The 26,690-nt window shown below is 40.8% G+C and overlaps 1 protein-coding gene across 4 annotated transcripts in view; it reads left to right on the top strand.

Annotated features, from left to right (window-relative positions):
- The window catches only part of LOC133476813 (voltage-dependent T-type calcium channel subunit alpha-1I-like), a 102,325-nt gene that overhangs the window by 10,257 nt on the left and 65,378 nt on the right, over positions 1-26,690 (top strand). For all 4 annotated transcript variants that reach the window (XM_061770712.1, XM_061770711.1, XM_061770710.1 and 1 more), the window contains exons 4-9: positions 9,593-9,690; positions 16,321-16,480; positions 17,540-17,882; positions 17,952-18,044; positions 24,769-25,108; positions 26,198-26,475. In XM_061770712.1, coding sequence (XP_061626696.1) covers positions 9,593-9,690; positions 16,321-16,480; positions 17,540-17,882; positions 17,952-18,044; positions 24,769-25,108; positions 26,198-26,475 — 1,312 coding nt within the window. The remainder of the gene's footprint in view (positions 1-9,592; positions 9,691-16,320; positions 16,481-17,539; positions 17,883-17,951; positions 18,045-24,768; positions 25,109-26,197; positions 26,476-26,690) is intronic.

Raw genomic sequence — 26,690 nt, 5'->3', positions numbered from 1 at the left:
TTTTTGCTTTTTCGAGGTGTACTTCACAAAGGAACTTTGTTGTAGAGATTTTTTTACGGTTGCTAGCAAATTTGAAACACATTGTTGGTCGTGTGTATATGTAGCATGGCTGCTAAGTGTGCCCCCTTGTCAGCAGCACAATGTTGTAGGCCTCAGGCTAGAAAATGTCCTCCAGCTAAAATCTTTCTTCTTCTTCATCCGGTCTGATCCCACAGTTTCCCCCCTTCCCACTTGACCTCATCTTCCATATCCTCTTCCGAGCAGGCACAGTAGAGGTGGTACCGCCAATTACACGCTAGTCCACTGCATGCAGCCTGTTCATCAGAATGGCGAGGAGGGGTGGCGTAATTAAAAGAACGCCGGAACTTGGCGAGCTTGCGGGAAAGGGATTAGCAGAAGCAGCAAGTGTGTACACGTGAAAATAGAGTGTGCGCTTGTGTGATTTTTTTTTTTTTTTTTTCCCCCCCCTGAAAACACAACAGAATTTTTAATCATGCCAAGCGTGACTCTCCAGCCAAGCACGATTGTGTTCCCTAGACTCAAACAAATACTGTAAGTGTGCGTTTAATTGCGGTGTGTGTGGTTTTGTCACGATCGCAACATTTTTATGTCATGTATTATTCCCTTTATTATGAATCTCTTTCATGCTCCATTAGCCCATTAGGTACACGTCCAAATATATTTAACCAATAGAAAACCGTCTTGGCTTTTGCTTCATGGTTTTGTCTTTTGAACCGCAAGAGTTACAAGGCTGTCATCGCAAAGTACACAGCATCGTTTGTTCAGAAATAAGGTTCAGTTAAATTGAGTTTGAAATACAACTTTAAAACGGTTCAGTGCAATAAATTCAGTCATTCATACTTGACTTGACTTGACTTGCGAATTGCTTAAACTAAGTAATGACTTGACTAGCATGATTTTTTTTTTATTTTATTTTTTTTCTCTTCCCCCCCACAGTGCCTTGACACTTGCTTGGGACTTGAAGGTTATGACTTGAGACTTGCTTGTGACTTGCACATATGTGACTTACTCCCACCTCTGCTACAGTGTAATGCAGTATAATGGAGTGTTGTCCAGTGTGGTTTGGTCTTTGGACGTGAAACTGACCAATGTTCTTGAATGCAATATCAACACCCTGAATGTGTGTGTGTGTGTATGTGTGTGCGTGCGCACGCGTTTGCGCTTTTGAGCGTATGCATACTAAATTAGTTTAATGGTGGGATTGAGGCGTGAGATCACAGAGTTAATTGCGAGTGTCTGGAGAGATGCTGCCAGTGATTAAATGCTGCTTAGCCAGCGTTGCATCTGCGTGCCAGTCGTTTCATGTCAAGCGTCTTGACCCTCATTAGTTCCGCTATTGATGTTTTACCTTGTCAGGTATATGCCTGAGAGCAGAACGAATGGAAATAATCCGCAAAAAAAAACGTCTGTGGCACGGCCACGGTCACATGCAAGCGCATAACTGGATATGTCCTATAATTAATGTGATCGCTCCTATCGCCAATTATTCATGATAACCAGCACCATGCACAATAGAAATAAACAGAACAGCAAATAACCCAGAAAGTTTTGGGGGAAAAAATAAATAAATAAAAAATCACAGCACACTCAGCCAAGCACAGGCACAATGAAGACATATCAGAAAATTAATGTAATATGATCATTCCATGCCATTTAGTCACAATAACCACCACCTTGCACAATAGAAATAAATTCATCTGATAAGAAATAATCCATATAGTACAAGAAAAGCCCATGGCACTGGGTCACACCTGGGTTATGTATTTGTTGAATAATTAATGCAATAGCTTCTCTCGCCAGTTGTTCATGATAATTGCTACCTTGTACAATAGAAATCAATAGAACGACTAGAAATAATGCATAGAGTATAAAGACAATCCATGCATAAATTGGGATGTGTGATGGTCTGCACATGTGCATGCATGCCGTTGACTTTATTTAGAATTATTTCTAGTCATTGTAGTTTATTTCTATTTTGCATAGTGTCTGTTTTCATAACTGGTGAGAGGAGCCATCACGTTATTGATATAACATGTATATGATGCGACAGCACGGTGGGCGACAGGTTGGAGCGTCTGCCTCACAGTTCTGAGGACCGCCTGTGTGGAGTTTGCATGGGCACTCCGGTTTCCTCCCACATCCCAAAAACATGCATGGTAGGTTAATTGACAACTGTACATTGAATATTCGGTGGTTCTTGAAACATCAGTCAAAATGCTGTTTAAAAAAAAAAAAAAAAAAAAGGCTGGCAATATGAGGAACTCTGCTTTGAAAACAACTGGCAGTGAATGCGTTAAATGAGAAAGGTCTCTGCCTGAACCTGTCATGCATGCACACACGGGAGCGTCGCCCAAAACGGGAGCGATGGTCAAAGACAAAATACAACCCCAATTCCAATGAAGTTGGAACGTTGTGTTAAACATAAATTAAAACAGAATAGTACTAGACATGATTTGCAAATCATGTTCAACCTATATTGAATTGAATACACTACAAATGCAAGATATTTAATGTTCAAACTGATAAACTTTGTTTTTAGCAAATAATAATGAACCTAGAATTTTATGGCTGCAACACGTTACAAAAAACCTGAGACTGGTGGCAGAAAAGACTGAGAAAGTTGAGGAATGCTCATCAAACACCTGTTTGGAACATCCCACAGGTGAACAGGCTAATTGGGAACAGGTGGGTGCCATGATTGGGTATAAAAGGAGCTTCCCTGAATTGTTCAGTCATTCACAGGCAAAGATGGGGCGAGGGTCACCTCTTTGTGAACAAGTGCGTGAGAAAATAGTGAAACGCTTAAGGACAATGTTCCTCAACGTACAATTGCAAGGAATTTAGGGATTTCATCATCTACGATCCATAATATCATCAAAAGGTTCAGAGAATCTGGAGAAATCACTGCATGCAAGCGGCAAGCCCGAAAACCAACATTGAATGCCCGTGACCTTCGATCCCTCAGGCGGCACTGCATCAAAAACCGACATCAATGTGTAAAGGATATCACCACGTGGGCTCAGGAACACTTCAGAAAACCAATGTCAGTAAATACAGTTTGGCACTACATCCGTAAGTGGAACTTGAAACTTTACTATGCAAAGCAAAAGCCATTTTATCAACAACACCCAGAAACGCGGCCAGCTTCTCTGGGCCCGAGCTCATCTAAGATGGACTGATGAAAAGTGTTCTGTGGTCCCACGAGTCCACATTTCGAATTGTTTTTGGAAATTTTGGACGTTCTGTCCTCCGGGCCAAAGAGGAAAAGAACCATCCGGACTGTTATGGATGCAAAGTTCAAAAGCCAGCATCTGTGATGGTATGGGACTGTGTTAGTGCCAATGGCATGGGTCATTTACACATCTTTTTTTCACCATTAACGCTGAAAGGTACATGCAGGTTTTGGAGAAACATGCTGCCATCCAAGCAACGTCTTTTTCATGGACGCCCCTGCTTATTTCAGCAAGACAATGCCAAACCACATTCTGCACGTGTTACAACAGTGTGGCTTCGTAGTAAAAGAGTGCGGGTACTAGACTGGCCTGCCTGCAGTCCAGACCTGTCTCCCATTGAAAATGTGTGGCGTAAAATACGACAACGGAGACCCCAGACTGTTGAACAGCTGCAGCTGTACATCAAGCAAGAATGGGAAAGAATTCCACCTACAACGCTTCAACAATTAGTGTCCTCTGTTCCCAAACGTTTATTGAATGTTGTTAAAAGAAAAGGTGATGTAACACAGTGGTAAACATGACCCTGTCCCAGCTTTTTTTGGAACATGTTGCAGCCATAAAATTCAGAGTTAATGATTATTTGCTAAAAACAATAATGTTTATTAGTTTGAACAATAAATGTCTTTGTAATGTATTCAATTAAATATAGGTTGAACATGATTTGCAAATCATTGTATTCTGTTTTTATTTCTGTTTAACAAAACGCCCCAACTTCATTGGAATTGGGGTTGTACATGTAAAGTTAGGCGCTAAAAAAGGTGAAAAGTTACCAAAGACTGAAAGGCAGATAAGAGCTAATTCTGACTTAATGCTCGTGGGACAGCGAAGATGGCATCCATTCGTCTCATTTGAATAATTAATGCAATGGTCTCCATTAGCAGGCTGCGTTGGCACAAAATGAGGCCGTTTGGTAGTAGCTGCTAATTGACGTTTCAGTTTATTTGCCTTAATTAGACTGCCACAATAGCCGAAATGATAAGTACTGTATCTATTTGCATAGCTGGCTGCATGGGCCCCCTGTAGCCTGACTCACCATCTTAACAAATTTTTCTGTAGTCATAAATCATGCTGTCGTTGACAAAAATTGCATCAACATTTGATGCTAATGATAAAATGAATGTTTACGTTTGTCTATGTGCGGAATACATATTATAAAAAGACCAAATGGATGCAAATTTGTCAGGATGCCACCTACTTGTACTTTCTAACCTGGCTGAATAATTCAACAGAAACGGACCAAGCAGTTAAATTTGACTTATACAGCATGCGATGAAACTGCAGTGACGGTTTAACTCGAACCTGCGGTAAAATTGACGTTGCAGATATAGCCTACTACAGTAACACGTAGTGAGTTATAAATCATTCTCTCGGTTTGTTTTTTACTATTAACGTGAAATGAGTCATGCTATAACTGCATGCAGTGAAATGGGGTTTTCTCTCTAGTCTTATAGCACGTATTGGAATTCGTTCGAGTTTAACTCCATTCAACTAGCAGTGTCTATTTGTATTCGCACAGTGCAGTGAAGTTGTACTGTTAGTTTTACTCTAGCCTGCAGTGGAGTTCTCCTCTAACAACTATGTATATTTTTATTTTCACTTCCTGATGTTTCCCCATAACGACTTCCCGTTACGCGAACACAAACCGGCGGCGAGTCCCCCAGGCCCCGGAGTTCCGCTCGAGAAGCCCCCAGGAGAATTTTCCGCGGGGCCAACTTGCGACGAGGAGAAAGTAAACAAGGGGGGTGAGAAACCCCCTCGAGAGGCCAACCCGATGTGTTTTTCTAATTGCTTAAGGGGGGAAAAAAATGTCTCCTTTTCAAAATTCACCAGGCTGTATGTGTGATACTGAACTTTTCATGATGTGAAAAAAGCCATCTGGACTTTATTTCTATTGACTCTCATGTCAGTTTTTTTTTTTTTTTTTTACATTTGGACATGTTGGAAAGAAGGAGGCACGGTGGACGACTGGTTAGAGCGTCAGCCTCACAGTTCTGAGGACCCGGGTTCAATCCCCGGCCCCGCCTGTGTGGAGTTTGCATGTTCTCCCCGTGCCTGCGTGGGTTTTCTCCGGGCACTCCGGTTTCCTCCCACATCCCAAAAACATGCATTAATTGGAGACTCTAAATTGCCCGTAGGCGTCACTGTGAGTGCGAATGGTTGTTTGTTTCTATGTGCCCTGCGATTGGCTGGCAACCAGTTCAGGGTGTACCCCGCCTCCTGCCCGATGACAGCTGGGATAGGCTCCAGCACGCCCGCTACCCTAGTGACGAGAAGCGGCTCAGAAAATGGATGGATGGATGGATGGATGTTGAAAAGAGCTTTTTGATATTTGAACATACATTTTGGCTTGAGGCTCTCACTTGAAAGCAGATTGGCTTTCAATTTTATGGCTGCAACACGTTTTTTTCTTTTCTTTTAACAACATTCAATAAACGTTTGGGAACTGAGGACACTAATTGTTGAAGCTTTGTAGGTGGAATTCTTTCCCATTCTTGTTGTACATTGGCAAGAACACAGCCCCATACCATCACAGATGCTGGCTTTTGAACTTTGCGTCCATAACAGTCCGGATGGTTCTTTTCCTCTTTGGCCCGGAGGACACGACTTCCACAATTTCCAAAAACAATTTGAAATGTGGACTCGTCGGAGCACAGAACTCTTTTCCACTTTGCATCAGTCCATCTTAGATGCGCTCGGGCCCAGAGAAGCCGGCGGCGTTTGATAAAATGGCTTTTGCTTTGCATAGTAAAGTTTCAAGTTGCACTTACGGATGTAGCGCCAAACTGTATTTACTGACATTGGTTTTCTGAAGTGTTCCTGAGCCCATGTGGTGATATCCTTTACACATTGTCGGTTTTTGATGCAGTGCCGCATGAGGGATCGAAGGTCACGGGCATTCAATGTTGGTTTTCGGGCTTGCCGCTTGCATGCAGTGATTTCTCCAGATTCTCTGAACCTTTTGATGATATTATGGACTGTAGATGATGAAATCCCTCAATTCCTTGCAATTGTACGTTGAGGGAACATTGTCCTTCAACTGTTTGACTATTTTCCCACGCACTTGTTCACAAAGAGGTGAACCTCGCCCCATCTTTGCTTGTGAATGACTGAGCAATTCAGGGAAGCTCCTTTTCTACCCAATCATGGCACCCACCTGTTCCCAATTAGCCTGTTCACCTGTGGGATGTTCCAAACAGGTGTTTGATGAGCATTCCTCAACTTTCTCAGTCTTTTTTGCCACCTCTCCCACCTTTTTTGGAACGTGTTGCAGCCATAAAATACTAAGTTAATGATTATTTTCTAATAACATTAAAGTTTATCAGTGTGAACATTAAATATCTTGTCTTTGTAGTGTATTCAATTAAATATCGGTTGAACATGATTTGCAAATCATTGTATTCTGTTTTAATTTATGTTTAACACAACGTCCCAACTTCATTGGAATTGGGGTTGTAGTTCTAGTCTTGGAATTATTGGCTTTAACTTGAGCCCTGCGACATTTAGACTTCCATTTTGGCTCCCGAAATAGAGTTAACAACAAAATGTATTTAAAAGTAGCAAAACACAGCCTGTCAACGCCGTGAACTGCTCATTAGAGGAGAATAGAAGCTGGGCGAGAGCTGAGGTGGCTGTACAACTCTTTCTGTCCTAGCTGTATGTTAACAAAATGTCTTATTAGCTAACGACTTGGAGTAAAATTTAAGTTATGGTCACATGTAAATTGCAGTGGAATTAAAGTTACATCGTCATACAGGATGCAGTGTAATTGTTCTTCGATAGTCAAAACAACTTTCAGTGAAACTGAAGTATTTGCAGTGAAATTATGTTACGTTCTCGACAACTTGCAGTGAAAATTACACATATACAGGTTGAGATGAAATTGTAGCTAAGCTCTTAAGTGAAATTTAAGTTGAACTGTAAGTGAAATGATACATATAATATTACAGGATGCAGTGAAATTGCAGTTGTACTCCAACAATGTGCACTGAAATTATAGTTATACTTTCTAAATACATGCAGTGAAATGATGTCCTGTACAATCCAACAGGATGCAGTGAAATTGCAGTTGTACTCCAACAATGTGCACTGAAATTATAGTTATACTTTCTAAATACATGCAGTGAAATGATGTCCTGTACAATCCAACAGGATGCAGTGAAATTGCAGTTATGCTCCAACAATGCGCAGTGAATTATCCATCCATCCATTTCCCGAGCCGCTGCTCCTTACTCGGGTCGCGGGCGTGCTGGAGCCTATCCCAGCTATCATCGGGAAGGAGGCGGGGTACACCCTGAACCATGCCGCTGCAGTGAATTATATTCACTTATATTCTTAATCTGCAGTGTCGTGAAGTTAAACTCGAAGTACCTGCAGTGAAATGGTATGTCTAATGGTACAGAATGCAGCCAAATTGTCGTTATACCCATTGCAATTTGCAATGCGATTAAAGCTGTCGTAATAATATCAACAATTTGGAGTGGTTGCAGTGAATTTTGTTATAATCTTAACAATTTGCCTCATATTTGTATGTCTAATTGTACAAGATGCAGTGAAATTGTAGTCATATTTTTAACAACTCGCAGTGAAATCATTACACTCTAACAACTTGCAGTGAAATTATAGACCTCATTAAACTGTAAAATTTGCAGTGCATAATTGTACAGCACGGCGTAAAATTGCATGCACAATTGTACAGAATGCAGTGAAACTGATGAAACTCGATTGCAGTGAAATTATAGTCTTATTTTTGCAGTGAAATTGAAGTTAAAGTACTTGCAGTGAAATTATTTTCTTATTATTTTCTATTTTCTTAACAACTTGCGGTGAAATTGTATATTTAATCTTACAGGACTAAACTAAAACGGACAGGCCATCCTAAATTCTGGCAATGAAATTGTTTAATCTTACATGATTCAGTGAACTTGTAGCTGCAGTATACTGTATGCAGTGAAATGAAATCGTGCAGGAGGCAGTCAATTTGCATGTGTAAGGGTACGTGATCTAATCAAATTGTAATTAGTGTGATATTATGGTTGTGGTTATGTTCTATTAGTGGAATTCAAGTTTTACTCTTGAAATTCTACATATAATCATACAGAATACAGTGAAAGTCGCCCTTCCTTGCATAGTGCGCTTTTTGGTGTAAGATGATGATGCTGTGGCTTCTTTTTGCTACTCTCCGGTTCGATTACAGCTAAAGTGTCGCTTCTACATACTCCAACCTCGTGTTTTACGCTCTGGGAATTTTGCTTTGTCGTAATCGGGAGGGCGTCACCTCGGAAGCTGCGATCGCCGAAGCGCATCTGACCGCGAGCTTCAACTCTGGCCCGTCAAAACATTCTTCGTGAATACGAGCACTCCAAAAGTTCAAGCTGAAAGAATGTTTCGACGTTTTTTTCCCCCATTGCTGTTCTTAGAGATGTCTCCTTTCTCTTTCCACCTCATTTGGATTTTCCTCGCTTTTTAATTTCAGTAATGCGATTTTCTGACACCCAACCTCCTCGTGAGCTCAGCATTTTTCATCATCATCATGTCTGCAGCCCCGTAATTATCTCCAAAGCTCGCTCCATCTTGCTTTATTGCCGTGCTTTTATTGAACCCAGTCATCTCACGGGGTTCTTTCCCTCTCATCTGAAATTTCTCGTCTTGAGGGGTCACTTAAAGCAGTAATGCACGTTCACCTCCTCTATTTCCTTACGTGGTCGCAAACTAATAGATACAGCGCGTCAGTCTAATGGAGCATGGGGACGTGAATCAGGAAGATTTAAGGAGGAAAAAAAATATTTCTTCTAAATTTGAAACACAGTGCTCAGCCCGCCCCTCGCTCTTTTGGCTTTCTCTCGAACAACGCCAACGAGGCACTCTCAAGTGGCCACGCCAGCGGACTATTTGAAGGGAAGATGCATTTTCAGTCTGTAGGCATAGCTTGCTAGAAAACTGCATGTCGCAATTGCAACAGATTACCATTGATGCGATTGAAGGTGTTCAGTTCTTATATAGTGAGGGAGGGGTAAATCATGCCAGACTTCAAAGTGCGTCACACGGCGCCGCTTTAGCCTCGCCCCAAAAAGCTGAAAAACTGAAATGGTGACAAAATGTTGAATGCAATATCTCCTCAACTGAGTACTACATAGTTCTTTTATACGTGTATATATATGTGTTTATATAAATACTATGTTTATCTCTGCCTACATATTCTTTGTTCATCTACTACACATTTTCTGCATCAATTTTGCATATTTCTACCTGCCTGATAATTGGTTTGTAACCACGGGCCAAGAAGTGACACTAACAAAGTTGATGGAAATCGTGTGTACGTGTGTGTTTGTGTCTTTCAGCATGGTGGAGTACTCGCTGGACCTGCAGAACCTCAACTTCACGGCCATCAGGACGGTGCGAGTCCTGCGACCGCTCAAAGCCATCAACAGAGTGCCTAGTGAGTTGGAAGTCCATCAACCCATCCATCCATTTTCTGAGCCGCTTCTCCTCACTTGGATCGCGAGCGTGCTAGAGCATATCCCAGCTATCAGCGGGCAGGAGGCGGGGTACACCCTGAACTGGTTGCCAGCCAATCGCAGGGCACATACAAACAAACAACCATTCGCACTCACATTCACACCTACGGGCAATTTAGAGTTGTCAATTCACCTACCACGCAAGGTTTTGGGATGTGGGAGGAAACCGGAGTGCCCGGAGAAAACCCACGCAGGCACGGGGAGAACATGCAAACTCCACACAGGCGGGGCCGGGGATTGAACTCTGGTCCTCAGAACGGTGAGGCAGATGCTATAACCAGTCGTGCCGCCGAGTTGGAAGTCATCATTGCAAATGGTTTTTTCAGGACCAAGGACAGCGTCACAAGCCCGCTTGTTTGCTATCCATGGTTCTGTACCCCATCCCACTCTGTGACAGGGAAATGACCATATTAAAACATTCTCCTTACCATATTTCTCTTAGCAACACTCACACCCTCGGCAAATTGTATATACACAGAAAATGGGAAAAACAATACACTTGAGGAAGATTACTAGATTTTCCTTGACAATGTGACTTAGACCTGAATTTCCATGAAATGTTCACTTTTAGATCTTTTAGCTTGATATTTTCTCTGTCGGACCAGATTTTCCTTGGAATTCCTAATTTTGACATGATTTTCCGTGACATTTTCATATTGCGATCTGATTTTCCTTAATGTTCTGATGGATGTTGGACATCCAAATGGTTCTAAGGTTCCGCTCTACTAACCTGTTGCACATGACGGTGTAACTCAACACACGCCGGTGGACTCTTCTCAGCCGCAGAGCATTTTAGTGTGTCAACAATGATGATTTTGCATCGAGAATTGTTTAACGCCTCATTTGTTCCTTGTTGTTCTTAATTATTCTGCCATCGCGTCAAGCTACAGCAAACCTGTCTTTGACTGAATCGACATCCAGCGACGCCTCGAAGGCAAACGTGCCTCTAGTTGTGCATACAAATTGGAGACGATATTGACAACTTATTGTCTCGGTGCAGCTCACAGTGGAAATGAGTTTAGTGGAACACTAATGTGCATCAATCATTTTGAAGGCTATCATTTGGGAGTCAAGGCGAGGGAATCAAATGTTGCGTTGATGCACTCTGTTGACGTCCACTTCCACGTGTCTCATACAAATGGTGTTTGGAAAATTCAGCTCCCGTTGATAGTTTTGCTTAAAAGCACGACACTTGGTACTCGTATATCATTAGTAGACCCACAAAAAAGTCTCAAGAAGATATGCGTTGAAACACACAGGAAGTCTGCCAAATTTGAACAATGTTTACAAGATAGCTAGCCAGTGTTTTTGTCGTTGTCATGGCAATTTTATCACAGATGTTTGGCCACGCTCTAACCTTGTGGAGCTGACTGAATAGATTGTCACGTTTTAGGGTGAGTCATCAATTTTTTCTGCCATGATGCATCCACACACAATGATGAAAGCTAATTTGTTCCACAACTAATCGGTGTCATTTTGACTAGTTAATGTGGTTCAAATGTGACGGTAATCAGACAAGGCCAAATTATCCCCTCAAATGGCTGCTTCGAAGCAAAATGGACATCTTCCTGTGTCTTTTCAGGCATGGCTTCTGCAGAATATTTTGTGGGTGTAATAATGATAGATATGCTTTCCAAATGTCATACTTCTGAGTGAAACTGGCTTTGGGGGCTGATTTTTTTTTTTTTTTATATATATATATAAAAACAACAAAAACCAAAAATGTAATAAATAATAAAAAAAATTGGGGCCGCTATAGACATTTTTTTTGTCAGTGGAAAGTCATCACAATAGCTGCTATGTGACCCATCCATACGCAATAATACGCAAAAATAAAATGTTTCACAATGGAGGGTTGTCCATCTGTCTTGTTTAGGTAGTTCAAATGTAGTAGCCATCAAACTAAATCTGTAGGAAGAGTTTGTCTTTGAAGGACACCACCAAAATGAGCCAACGTGAATGGCTGCTTCAAGCCAAAATGAGACTTCCCGTGTCTTTTCCAGGATGGGCTCTCGAGACATTTTTGTGGGTGTACTCGTGATAGACATGCCGAAGTGAAACTGGCTTCGAAGGTTGAATTTCCAAATCAAAGCGTGTGTGTGGAGTTTGTCTAATCCACACTAAATCTTCTCATCATTCCAAACTCATCTGAAGGGTTTTCATCGGCCTTACGGTGACACTCAAAGCTCCCAATCAGATTGCTTTTATTCTTTATGCTTCTCATTTACCATCAGACAGTGGTGAGCTTCAGTGGGATGTACTGCCGCTGGGATTTTTAGCGCTGTTTTGATTCTTTTCTGATTAATACAGTTGGCTCAAACTGGTCCAAAATGGCATTCTTTATCTCATGCTCGGAGCAGAAAAAAGACAGGGAGAGTGGGCATGAACACAACAACCTTGGCTTCAATAGCAATAAAGTACTCACTGTGATGTAGAGTTGTCTCAAAAGTATACTGTAGCTTGACCATTATGAAGAAACGTGCGTATTGATTAGTCATCCTTGTTTTAGTGTTGACATGTTATTGACATGTTGACATTTTAGGCAATTCAGACAAATCAAAAATTCAGGTCAAGAAGTAAATGAAAAATTCAAGGAAAATGTTGTCGGAAAATGCAAATTACAAGGAAGATCAGGTCCAAAAGTAAACACGTAAAGGAGAATCAGGTCCAAAAGTAAGAGAAATCACATATGAAAATGAAAACTTTAACAAAAATCAGGTCCTTAAGTGAAGTGCCAAGGAAAGTATGGTCTAAAAAGGAAAATTTCCCCTAAGATTTTCACTTTTAGACCTAATTCAATGAAATGTATCTAGTTTAATTTTGGACATGATGTCATGAGCAATTTTATCACGTTTTTAAAATACAACTATGCACTCAGCTGCCCTATTTGACTGCTCTTTATGTGTCAATTAAATAAAGCCATCGTCGCATTTATTCTGGGCGATTTAGCACAGATCTCTCATTTTGGGGAGGATTCAAGCTCAGTGGTTTTCACTGATACGAGCGCACGGTGGCAGGTGCGGCTGGGCCATCACTGACGGATTAAAAATAATGTCCGCTCGCTCAGCCAGTCGCTTAATGGGGACGCTAATGGAAGCCGGCCAATACCAGTTCCCAGCGGCTGCGGTTTAAACGCACTTGGACCTGTTGACTACATTACCCATAATCCCCCTCGGGAGAAGGGATATTAGCGGCCCTCGGCCCATTGTTGTTTTCCTGCTTCTGAGCGACTTGTTTGGTTTTGTCGAATGAGCTCATTTAAATAACACTGAGGTTTGTAATAGTTTTAATCTCATTTCACATTAGGGTTTAAACAGTTGCTTATTTAATTTGATTCATTCCAAATTTGATTTAATTTGCTTTGGGCATTTACAGTCAAAAAAACAACATGCGTGTTTTATTTTTTTTAGTAGGATTTGATTAATCAGAAATGTATTTTTTTCTAATTCATCAAATTCCAATTTTAATTATATTCCTGTTCATTTTTGTTTTTAAATGAATCTGATTTAGTTTATTGTATCTAGTTTGGCGGGAAGATGATGCTCAACACACAATATCTAGTAGCTTACTTTATGCAATTATTTAATTTGGTTAATTCCAATTTTATATAATTGCATTTAATGGAATTTTATGTAATTTATTTGTTTTTTACTTGGTTGGGGTTATGTTCAAAACAACTTATGGTCGCTTGTTTTTATTATTTTATATTTAGTTAATTGCAATAAAATAACAGCTTTTTAATTTTACATCTACTAATTCAATGAATTATATTAAAATGCATTTTATTTTATTTGGGGTCCTCTGTTTAAAATGCATGTGGCATCTTCATGTTAATTCATTTTACTTTATGTATGAATACGATCGTTGTATGGTGACTCTCATCAGCGAGTGCATTCATGAATCATATCACTCATTGCTTATTGAAAAGAAACTTTCACGAGACGAAGGTCACGTCCCTCACCCATTTTTCAAACATAAATCCCTCAAATATTAAATTCAGGCTCAGGTCCAAAAGATCTTTCGTCACTTGGCCCCTAGTGGCCTGTGTGTGCCCATTAGCGCTGATTAGTCAGTTAAATGCCTAATTTATCCGATTATCATGCATATGGAAGCTGGTTTGGTTTCTCTGGAGGATCTCAGAAGCAAAGTAACGGACCGTCAAATCACAGTTAACGAGGAGATTGGAGATTGATCAGATAATTGTGATAATATAGGACATGTATGGAAATGGCAGACGACTACATTAATTAAAAATCTTCCGTTTTGGGCCGCCCACCTACAATGATGAAAACTGAAATGTTTTGCAATTGAGGCTCTTCCATCTGTCAAGTACAACCCCAATTCCAATGAAACTGGGACGTTGTGTTAAACATAAATTAAAACAGAATACAATGATTTGAAAATCATGTTCAGCCTATATTTAATTGGATACACTACAAAGACAAGATATTTAATGTTCAAACTGATAAATTTTGTTTTTAGCAAATAATCATTAACTTAGAATTTTATGGCTGCAACACGTTCCAAAAAAGCTGGGACAGGTGGTGAAAAAGACTGAAAAAGTTGAGGAATGCGCATCAAACACCTGTTTGGAACAACCTACAGGTGAACAGGCTAATTGGGAACAGGTGGGTGCCATGATTGGGTAGAAAAGGAGCTTCCCTGAATTGCTCAGTCATTCACAAGCAAAGATGGGGCGAGGTTCACCTCTTTGTGAACAAGTGCGTGAGAAAATAGTCGAACAGTTTAAGGACAATGTTCCTCAACGTACAATTGCAAGGAATTGAGGGATTTCATCATCTACGGTCCATAATATCATCAAAAGGTTCAGAGAATCTGGAGAAATCACTGCAAGTAAGCGGCAAGGCCGAAAACCAACATTGAATGCCCGTGACCTTCGATCACTCAGGCGGCACTGCATCAAAAACCGACATCAATGTGTAAAGGATATCATCACATGGGCTCAGGAACACTTCAGAAAACCAATGTCAGTAAAAACAGCTCGGCGCTCCAGCCGTAAGTGCAACTTGAAACTCTACTATGCAAAGCAAAAGCCATTTATCAACAACGCCCAGAAATGCCGCCGGCTTCTCTGGGCCCGAGCTCATCTACGATGGACTGATGCAAAGTGGAAAAGTGTTCTGTGCTCCGACGAGTCCACATTTCAAATTGTTTTTGGAAATTGTGGCCGTCGTGTCCTCCGGGCCGAAGGGGAAAAGAACCATCTGGACTGTTATGGACGCAAAGTTCAAAAGCCAGCATCTGTGATGGTATGGGGCTGTGTTAGTGCCAATGGCATGGGTAACTTACACATCTGTGAAGGCACCATTAATGCTGAAAGGTACATACAGGTTTTGGAGAAACATGTGCTGCCATCCAAGCAACGTCTTTTTCATGGACGCCCCTGCTTATTTCAGCAAGACAATGCCAAACCACATTCTGCACGTGTTACAACAGTGTGGTTTTGTAGTAAAAGAGTGCGGGTATTAGACAGGCCTGCCTGTCTCCCATTGAAAATGTGTGGTGCATTATAAGGCGTAAAATACGACAACGGAGACCCCGGACTGTTGAACAGTTGACGCTGTACATCAAGCAAGAATGGGAAAGAATTCCACCTAGAAAGCTTCAACAATTCGTGTCCTCAGTTCCCAAACGTTTATTGAATTATGTTAAAAGAAAAGGTGATGTAACACAGTGGTAAACATGACCCTGTCCCAGCTTTTTTTGGAACATGTTGCAGCCATAGAATTCTAAGTTAATGATTATTTGCTAGAAACAATCAAGTTTATCAATTTGAAAATTAAATATCTTGTCTTTGTAGTGCATTCAATTAAATATAGGTCGAACAGGATTTGCAAATCATTGTATTCTGTTTTTATTGATGTTTAACACAACATCCCAACTTCATTGGAATTGGGGTTCTATATGTGGTTCAAAGGGGTTCATCTTTAAGTGATATGTAAAAATAACCAAAATGAAATTCGTTTTGGACAAAAAATGGAACAATTTCTGTCTTCTCGGCCATGGCTTTTTGAGAGTTTTTTTGTGGTTCTACTCATGATAGACATGTCTACCAAATTTTATTTTGCTGGGAAAAACTGCCCTCTGGGGCTGAATTTTCTAAACTTTTAGAAAATTCAGCCCCAGAGGGCAGGGTGCTTCCAAGACAATTTTTGACGGTTACGCTGGCAAGAAAGCCAAAATGACCTTAAAATGTTTGCTTTGAACAAAAATGGCAGACTTCTCTTGTTTTTTTCTTGTTGAGAATTTTTTTTCGGTGGTGGCTCTGGTCGAAACACTGACAAAAAAAAAAAGAAAATCCACTTTTTTTTTTTCCAATTTAGTGGTGTCCATCCATCTAGTATAAGAGCACTGGTCACGAATGGATTCCATTTCGAGGAGGCGTTTAATTTTGAAGTTCACTTGGAAATGACCCTAAAATGGTTGCTTCATAGCAAAATGGCAGAATTCCTGTGTCACAGACGAGGCTTATTGACCCTTTTTTTTGTGGGTCGACTCATGAAGATGTGCGAATGTGTTGTGTTACGTAGGCATGCGCATCCTCGTCAACCTGCTGCTGGACACGCTGCCCATGTTGGGTAACGTGCTGTTGCTGTGCTTCTTCGTCTTCTTCATCTTCGGCATCATCGGCGTGCAGTTGTGGGCGGGGCTGCTGAGAAACCGCTGCTACCCGGAGGAGAATTTCACGCTGTGAGTGTGTGTGTGTGTGTGTGTGTTTTTGTGTGTTGCCATGGCAACCAAATTTGGAGATTTTCGAGCAATAATGTGCCACCCTGACCCACATGACTTCATTTAGTGTACACACACACGTGCACCGATGCGCACACTCACACGCACGGTGTCCAGCGTCTTGTCAATGGTTTTATGGAAATGCCAGACCAGTGAAGAAAACACAAATGGTTTGCATTTTACTGTTGTATGTCAGTTTAGTACCTATACATAATTTGAATTTAGTAGAACTCGGACAAATGACCAGACTGATGTTAAAATGGTCGCTCCAATCCAAAATGGCCATCTTCCTGTTACTGTTTAGGCAAGACTTTTGACACTTTTTTGTGAGTGTACTCATGATAGCCATATCTACCAAAATGTATGTTGCTGGGAAAAATTGCCTACTTGGGCTAAATTTTCTACAAGTCTGCAGGGGTGCTACTCTAAGCCAATTTATCTACCAAATTTCATGTTGCCAAGTGAAACAGTCTTGTGTCTTTTTGAAGAACACCCTTGAAAAATGACGAGACTAAGGTTAAAATGGTCGCTTCAATCCAAAAACGTCTCTTTTCAGTCATGGCTTCTTAAGACTTATTCATGTCACCTGACTTAGGCACAAGGAAGGAGCCACCAACAAAAAAAAAAATGTCCTGCCAAATGTCGTTTTTTTTTTTGTATAAAAGTGGGTTCACCAGACAGTAACAAGTCTTCATTGACAACATCGCCATACATTGGCGTAAATCATCCAGTAGTGTTTCTTCTTCTTCGTTTTTAGTTAGCTCACGTGCGGTCACGTGAGATTTGTGCCTTGGAGCACTTGTTTCTAGATTCGTCGTGGAACAGATTATTTCTGTGTGGTGTTTTGTGTTGAGATTATCGGAGCACACCACACACAGTACGACCAAAACTGTTAAATGCCAGATTTTTTTTTAAATCTGCATTTGTGGATAACAGATACAGTAATCTTCAAGATTTGAGAAATCCTTGTGTCTGTACCAGGCATAAATCATGTTTGTGTGGGTGCCCGCTCTCTCTCAGGACGACAGGCATCCGCCTTCCGCGTCCGTACTACATGGCGGACGAGGACGACGAGCGTCCGTTCATCTGTTCCCTGCCGGTGGACAACGGCATTATGTCGTGCCGGGACATGCCGGCGCGGCGCGAGGGTGGTCGCACGTGCTGCCTGGACAAAGACGACGTGCTCTACCGCCGCTCGCTGGGCCTGGACGTGGAGCCGCGGCAAAACGGCAGCGCCGGGGCATCGGGCCTGTGCGTCAACTGGAACCAGTACTACACCAGGTGTCACACCGGATTCAGCAACCCGCACAAAGGAGCCATCAATTTCGACAACATTGCTTACGCCTGGATCGTCATCTTCCAGGTACCAACACGCTTGTCGGTGATTGTTTCGTGAATGGAAGTGTTAATGCGCGCTGATGTATGTGTGCAGGTGATCACGCTGGAGGGCTGGGTCGAGATCATGTACTATGTGATGGATGCGCATTCCTTCTACAACTTCATCTACTTTATCCTACTAATAATTGTGAGTCCAGACAACAACTAACTACCTGCTCTCATGTGTCATCGGCTTTATTATGCTAGCTGTCTGCAATCGAAGCCTTAAAAGTAACTCGTGTTAGGACAATACTATACGTGTGTGAAATATGGTCAAAGGGTTCGGTTCTGTTAAAAGTTTGAAGTCCAGTTTGCTCCTAATCCTCTTCTGTCCGGCACTTCTCACTGCCACTCTGTTAATTTCTTTAAGTTTCTAACTTCAGAAACATCTGGTTCGGCTAACTCTTTTAATGAATGTAAGTTCTTAAAATCATCTAACGCATATCACCTCCAACTGTGCTATCTCTGTCGAGTCCTCTAACCGTTGTAACTCATCTAACTGTTCTCACTCTACTTATACTTTTAACTCTTAAGCCTTATCTCATTTCACTGTTTTAACATTAGTACGTTAACTCCTGCAACCCCTCTAACTCTACTAATTTCTCTCTCATCGAACATCTTTACCTCTTCAAACTCATCTAGCTCTTCCAACTTTACTATTCCATCTATACCTGCTTTTCTGACGCACACAAATCTACTCTTTCAATATTAATAACTCCTATAACTCTGCTAACTCATTTGATTCCACAAACTACCAACTCCTTCAACGCAGCGAACACCATTAACTTCACTAAATATTCTAACTCAAGTAACTCTCCTACTTTCTAACTCCACTAACTCTATTAGCTTCTCTAACATGGCGAACTCATCTATATCCAATAACTATACTAACTCTGCTAACACCACAAACCTCTCTTAGTTCACTAACTCCTCTGTCTCCACTAACTCATGTTCATCTATGAAATATACTTGCCTTTAATGTGGATAAATGCAGTCTTTTGAGATAATTAACTCCGATAACTAATCTAAGTCATCTAACCCTACTATTCTATAGGACTGTGTTCAATCTGCTAAATGCTATGACTCCACCAACACCTCTCTCTCTCTCTCTCTAAATCTACTCTACCGACTCCTCTATTTTGACGAACACCACTAACTCTTCAAATTCCTCTAACTCCTAAATCAGCTCACACTCCTAACACCACTGACCATCTCCAGTAACTCTGCAAACTCGAAGTCTGCTAACTCCTCTAACTCAGTAAATATGACTAACTCTGTTAACTATTCTAGCACAACTATATCACGAACTCTACAAAGTCCTCGAACTCATTTAACACATTCTCTTCAGCTAATAACACTAGCTATTCTAACTCAACTAACTACTGACTTTGCGAACTCTGTTAAATACACTTTCTGCTCTAACTCAGCTAACAAAACTAATGATTCTAACTCCAATCACGCATTCAACTCTAACTCTCCTCATCGGATTAAGACTCTGACCGACCGACTGACTGACTCACTCACTCACATAAATGTATGGCCACATCCACCACAGATCCTCTGCAATCCTCACTATAATGACTTGTAATATATATGCATAGGTTGTACATAATCTATAGGCGTCTTCCTGATGAGTAGGGAGGAGCAGGCCAACGTAGGAAGCATGGAAATTAAACTGGTGGCTTTACGGCTTGTTGGGAATGCTGGGAAAAAAAGATGAAATGGCCTGGAAAATGGAAGGAAGGTGGTGGTGGTGGGAGATGAAAGCACAGAGATGATGAAGACGTGTGATGAAGGAAGCATGGAGCGAAGGAGATGAACCAATGGGATTCATTCACGTGTTTGATCATACAGCGGATGTGTTAATATGAAAGAATGCCACAGGACGACCAGCCGGCTAATCACCTTTAATCGCGAGTTGATCCCTTTGATTAATGTCCCGTATACGCTGCTTTACGCCACTATTAAGTGGAAACAAGGAGGCTCGTATTCACCGTGCAACTGTGGGAATAGTTAGAAAGCCCTTATCCGATTAGGCCGCTAAAAGCAATTAAAGAGTTCGGCAGGCGTTTGGTCTCTGGGCAAATGTAAAGGGTGCTCACTCAACATAATCACACTGGAAAATACGCAAAGTGGATAAAATAATCGAGAGACCCACAGCAGGTGGAAAGTGAAAAAGAACAACACTAAACTACATGTAAGGTCCAGCCAAATTTGTACAATTCCAAGTTGTGAATGTTTGTTTCATTTTTTTGTATTTAACACGTCACCATTTTTCTCACTAAATATATTTCCAAAGGTGCTACTGACATGAAAATTTCACCAAATGTTGGGAACAACTCCAACTAATCCATACATACAAACAAAGTAGAAAAATGAGCTCAGAAATGAAGTTACAATGTGTAATAATAATAAGTACTGAACACAGCAACTGGTATTTATTTAATACTTTGTTCAAAAGCCTCCTGTATGGAGAAACTAGTCACATGCATTGCTCGGGTGTGATTTTGGCCCTTTCCTCCGCGAAAGCAGTCTTCAAATCTTGAAGGTTCCGTGGGCTTCTTTTATGGACCTTGAGTTTCAGTTCTTTCCATAGATTTTCGATTGGATTCAAGTCAGGTAATTGGCTGGGCCCTTGTAGCAGCTTTATTTCCCCCCCCCTTTGAAACCAATTGGGAGTTTCCTGGGCAGTATGTTTTGGATCATTATCCTGCTGAAATGTCCACCCTCGTTTCATTTTCATCATCCTCGTAGATGGCAGTAAGTTTTTGTCAAGAATGTCTCAGTACATTTGTCCATTCATCCTTCCTTCAATAATGTAAAGTTTACCAGTACCATTTGCTGAAAAGCAGCTCCACACCATCGTGTCCCCAGCTCCGAACTTCATTGTTGGTACGGTGTTTTTAGGGTGATGTGCAGGGCCATTTCTCTCAAATGCGGTGTGCGTTATGGCATCCAAAGAGTTCAATTTTGCGCTCATACAACCAGACTATATTCTCCCAGTATTTAACCCACTTGTCCAAATGTTGTTAAGCAAACTTTAAATGAGCTTTGACATGTTTTTTTTTTTTTTCAGCTCACCACGCATACAGGCTATGGCGACAGAGTACATTACTGTTTTCCTTGTGACAACAGTACCTGCTAATTCCAGGTCTTTTTGAAGCTCTCCACAGGTGGTCCTTGGCTCTTGGACAACTCTTGTGATTATTCTTTGCACTCCTCTATAAGAAATCTTGCGAGCAGCACCTGATCGAGGCAAATTTATGGTGGCATGATTGGCTTTCCACTTACGTATTATGGCCCCAGCCGTGCTCACTGGAAGGTTCAGAAGCTTAGATATGTGCCTGTAACCAATGCCACCGTTATGTTTTGCAATAATTACTTTGCGATGGTCTTGAGACAGCTCTTTGCTCTTATCCATCATGAGATGTGTCTCGACTCACACTTTGGCAATGAGACCTTTTTGTAGGCCATCAATTGGGACTGAACAAGCTGATATTCATTTGCACTGATGAGGGGCTGGATTGCTGTTTGATTATTGATAGATTTTAGCTGTTGTCTTGGCTTTACATACCTTTTTGCGCCTTCCTTTCTCCATGTGTTCAATACTTTTTCCCTGTGTCATTTCACATTATTACACACAACTTAATTTCTGATCTTATTTGTTCTACTTTCTTTGTATGTATGGATTACTTTGGTTGTTCCCAGCATGTGATGAAAAGTTCATGTCAATGGCACCTTTGGAAATCGATTTAGTGAGAAAAATGGTGACGTGTTAAATACTTATTTCAGCCGGTGTAATTTCAATCCTTGTAATTGTTTTCAATGTTAGTTTTTTTTGGTATTTTATTTTATCCATCGGTCCACTTTCAACTGGCCACCCTGTTTGGGGTCAGAGGTTATTTAATTTAATGTTATGAAATAATACTTAATTGTATTTAATTTAGTAATAATATTAATTTAATTATGTTGATGTTTTATTTTTTCCATTTATTTTTTGATCAGGGTCATAGGTGAGAATTTTGGTTTAATTTAATTTTGTTCTTAATTTTATTTTAATTGAGTCCCTGATGGTGTAGTGGTACACTCGCCTGACTTTGTTGCGGGCAGTGTGGGTTCAGTTCCCACTCGGTGACGGTGTGAATGTGTTTTCAGAGGCCTTTTATTTTTATCCAGCTATCATTTTTCTGTTTAGGGTAATTAGTGATTTTATTTTGTTCAGCCTCAGGGGCTAATTCATCGATTTAATTTCATTAATTGCATGTTCTCCCCGTGCCTGCGTGGGTTTTCTCCGGGCACTCCGGTTTCCTCCCACATCCCAAAAACATGCATGGTAGGTTAAATGAAGACTCTAAATTGCCCGTAGGTGTGAATGTGAGTGCGAATGGTTGTTTGTTTATATGTGCCCTGCGATTGGCTGGCAACCAGTTCAGGGTGTACCCCGCCTCCTGCTCGATGATAGCTGGGATAGGCTCCAGCGCTCCCACGACCCGTGTGTGGATAAGCGGCTCAGATCATGGATGGATGGATAGATTTTTAAACATTCCACTGTCAGGTTGTAAAGAGAAATATCAATCACGATGTAAAAACACTGCACATTGGTTGTAGTGTGCTGGCATTTAGTCAACAGGCAGCGTGTATAATCAAAAGCTTTGCATGAGAAGCATGTGGAATGAATGTTTAACAAGCAGAAAATGATTCCCTCAACATGTTCTACCACAAGAAATTATGGAATTGCTAAACCCACTTGATTTGACGCACTTGAAACGAACCAACAGACAGCATGCTAATATGACAACCGCTTGGCTACTGTTCATTATTTACTGTCGTCTTTAGGTTTGCCTTTCTGATTGGGGTTAGAGGTTATTTTATTTCATGTGTTTTCATAATTTAATTTAGTTTGTTTTTTGCATATTTTGTATTTTCTCATTCATATTTGTATTTTTTTTATATTTATTAATTGTACAGTATTTTTAATTTTATTTAAGTTGCTCTTTAATATGATCCATCCATGCATTTTCTACCACTTACTGTATTCTAATCAGTCTTGGTTGAGAATTAAATTAAGTTTCAATGAATTAAATTCAGTCATTATATTACAAAAAATGTAATAATTGTATGGCAATAAAGTCATAATTTTAACAAATAATGTTTTCAATTTACAAGATTAAATTGTAATATTAGGGCAAATCACAATGATATGACAAACTTGCAATATCAAAAAAAAAGTTCATAATTTTTCAGGATGTTTGTTCACGTTACATTCAGTCATAATGTTACCAAAAAAAGGCCATAATTGTATGGGAATAAAGTCCTAATTTTAAGGTGAAATAATTAGTTAAAAAAAAAACCTACTTGTAATAGTATGAAAAAAGAATTTTGTGTGATTAAATTTTAATCTTTGAGCAAAATATTGTCATTTTACAAGAATAAATATTTGTAATATCACCAGATAATTTCATTATTTTAGATTACCAGATTAAATGTTTGTAAAATTCAGTAGGATAAAAAGCGCATGTGAGTGTGTTTTGAAAGCAGATTGGCGGCAACACTTTTTTTTTTTTTTTTATTTCATTTGATCTCGCTGTGCTTTTTCTTCCTTTTTCTCACTTTCTCTTGATTGACTCGCTGAAAGCAGTCAGCAGGTCCCAGAAGCCTTCGCTATGACACACCATATTTATCGTAACACTGCTGAGGCCAAGCAAACACCAGTAGATTCCTCCGTGTGTGTTTGTGTGTGTGTGTGTATTCATTAGGTTTTGGGGACACGCACACCACAGTAATTACATTTTTACAGTCACCCTGCTAAGTATCCCCGTTTAATAAACTTTAAAATACAATTTTGGCATTCGGATTGATTTCTCAGTTAAACGTTTGAAGTGTTGCTTTGTTAGTTTAGTTCTTATCATAATTAGCATGTGTTTTATTTATTGCCAAAATCATGGTTGAACTGTTTGGTGACAACTGCAAAAGGTATGTTTAGGGGAAACACAGCACTGCTCATCACCAAAATTGAAGCGTGGTGATGGCAGCATCATGGGGCTGTTTTTCTTCAGCTGAAACTGGGACCTTAGACAAGTTGGAGGGAATTATGAACAGTTCCAAATAGCCGTCGCTGTTAGCACAAAACTTTCAGGCTTCTAAAAGGTGGGGGGGAAGTCAAGAAAAGCATACAGTACTGCTGTTGTTTCTGAGTCCTGTAAGGGAAGGCCTATGTTCACACTTGTTTTGTCTCCGGATCTGTCCAAATCCTTCTTTTGTTGCATCTTTGCTCTGCTTCAGTTTTGCTCATCTTGTGCCCAGTTCTTGGCAAACAAGGAATGGGATTTAAAACTTCTGACATAGTTTCACCAAAGCTCCTGAAGCCCAAGGTAACAGGTCAGCGCGAGGCTGCGGTGGCATGCCCACAAACTGTGAGTGTGTGGAAAATGTCAGTCAAACCTTCTGTCTCTGATTGGCTGTTTTTCCTCGGGCGTGGTGATTTTCTAGGAATCAAATTAGAGATACAAAATGGAACCAGAGAGGTCTGATTTATTTTTTTTTGTATTTTTTTTTAAAAAGCATACATTCCCTTCAGCATAAATTTGAATGTGATTGATTTGTTCTGAACACAGTAATTTCCCAGTTCTAAGTGGGTGAGCACACTTGTGCAAACAAATTATGTCAGTTGTTTACTTTCCCTCTCTAAAATATATTTTTTTAAATCAACTGAGTTGGGTGCGTAATAGGCCACAGTAATGGTGGAAATTATTTATGTTGGCCTCATTTTTTTTGTTTATATAATGCAAACCTGGCATTTGAATAGGGCTTTAAATAATACAAACTTTTTATATCTTCTGTATATTCACAAACGGTGTGGTTGACTCTTCAAGGTGGGCTCATTCTTCATGATCAACCTGTGCCTGGTGGTGATCGCCACGCAGTTCTCGGAGACCAAGCAGCGCGAGCACCAGCTGATGCAGGAGCAGCGAGCCCGATGCTCGTCCTCGTCCACGCTGGCCAGCGAGCCCGGCGACTGCTATGAGGCACTCTTCCAGCTCCTCTGCCACGTCATCCGCAAGGCCCGCAGGCAGGCCCTCGCCCTCTTCAACGCCCTGCGCGGCAAACCCCGAGGGTTCCGCGGCGTCGGTAGGGGCCGGCGGGGGGGCGACGCCAGGGAGCGCAGGGCCAACGGGAGGGGAGGGCGGGCGAGCCGCACCGTTTTACGACCTGGTAAGTACAAGAACATATTGGACTTGATATGTGATCTTTAATGAAGTTGTACATAACAGGTATTTTCGATAAAAAAAAAATGCAGATTTTCGAGAATTTTTAAAATCCATCCATCCATCCATCCATTTTCTTTACCGCTTTTTCTCACAAGGGTCACGGGAGTGCTGGAGCCTTTCCCAGCAATCATCGGGCAGGAGGCAGGGTACACCCTGAACTGGTTGTCAGCCAATCGCAGAGCACATAAAAACAAACAACCATTCGCACACACATTCACACCTACAGGCAATTCAGAGTCCTCAATTAACCTACCTTGCATGTTTTTGGGATGTAGGAGGAAACCGGAGTGCCCGGAGAAAACCCACACAGGCAAATCCTTTTAAAAAATGTTCTAGAAAAAAGAAATTGAGAAAACATTTTATATTTTCAAAAATATGGTTTTCAGTAAGAGCTATATAATTGTATTGTTTTATTGTCATTATTTGTATATCATTGTATATTTTCCAAGATTTTCTTTTGTAAATATTTGAGAATTTCTTTTATGAATAGTTACATATATATATGTTTAAGTATACAGCCTATTTATATACATATATATATATATATATATATATATATTTTTTTTTTCAAAGTAGTATGAATGTGAGTGCGAATGGTTGTCCGTGTCTATATATGCCCTGCGACTGACTGGCGACCAGTTCAGGGTGTAGTTCGCCCGAAGTCAGCTGGGATAGGCTCCAGCGTCCCGAGACCCTAACCAGGATAAGCGGTGTTGAAAATGGATGGATGGATGTCCTAAAAAAATCTTTAAAAAATCTTAAACAAGAAAAATTTACATTTTGAGGGGTAATGAAGGAAAGAGGAAGGAAAAACTGAAAAAATGTGTTTCTTGGAAGAAAAAGGCTTTTTTATGGTGAAGAAAATGTTGTTTTTTGCAATAAAGCCCCCTTTTTTTTTTTTTTTTTTTTATAAACAGCAAGCTAAACTTGATACAATGACAGTGTTTGCAAATAGTCAGCGGCGTTACTTGGTTGTAATAATGAGTCATGTTGCCACCTTTTTTTTGTTGTTTAACATTTTGTCCACCCTCAGGCCCACCTTGCCACCACCATGACAAACCCAACCACGCCCGCTCTGGAGAGCCCCCGCCCATCACTGACGGGGTTACGCCCGTCACGGGTGATGGGGAGGCGGCGGAGGGCGTCGTCATCAAGGACTTCCGCGAGGGCGCCGGCGAGCGCTGCGGGAGGCTGTGGTACGACACCAGGATGAAGCTGTGGGGCATCGTGGAGAGCAAGTACTTCAACAGGGGCATCATGATCGCCATCCTCATCAATACCATCAGTATGGGCATTGAGCATCACCAGCAGGTATGCGCATGTACGCACACACACGCACATTTACTCTTCCTTGGCTTCCTAAGATGCTCACTCACATCCATTTTCGATTCGGTTTCATTTCCAAATGTGAGCCATGACACCAAATTGACACTTTTTTCCATTAAAATAGATGACTTGGTTTGATAGATAACTCTTTTGTCGAAACCTTTTTTCTTGAAATAGACACACCTATTTTCTCAAGAATA

Source organism: Phyllopteryx taeniolatus, chromosome 4 (genome assembly GCF_024500385.1).
Source record: "Phyllopteryx taeniolatus isolate TA_2022b chromosome 4, UOR_Ptae_1.2, whole genome shotgun sequence".
In the NCBI taxonomy this organism is placed as follows: domain Eukaryota; kingdom Metazoa; phylum Chordata; class Actinopteri; order Syngnathiformes; family Syngnathidae; genus Phyllopteryx; species Phyllopteryx taeniolatus.
The sequence above is the reverse complement of the archived record's forward strand: the minus strand, read 5'-3'. Positions and strand labels throughout refer to the sequence as shown.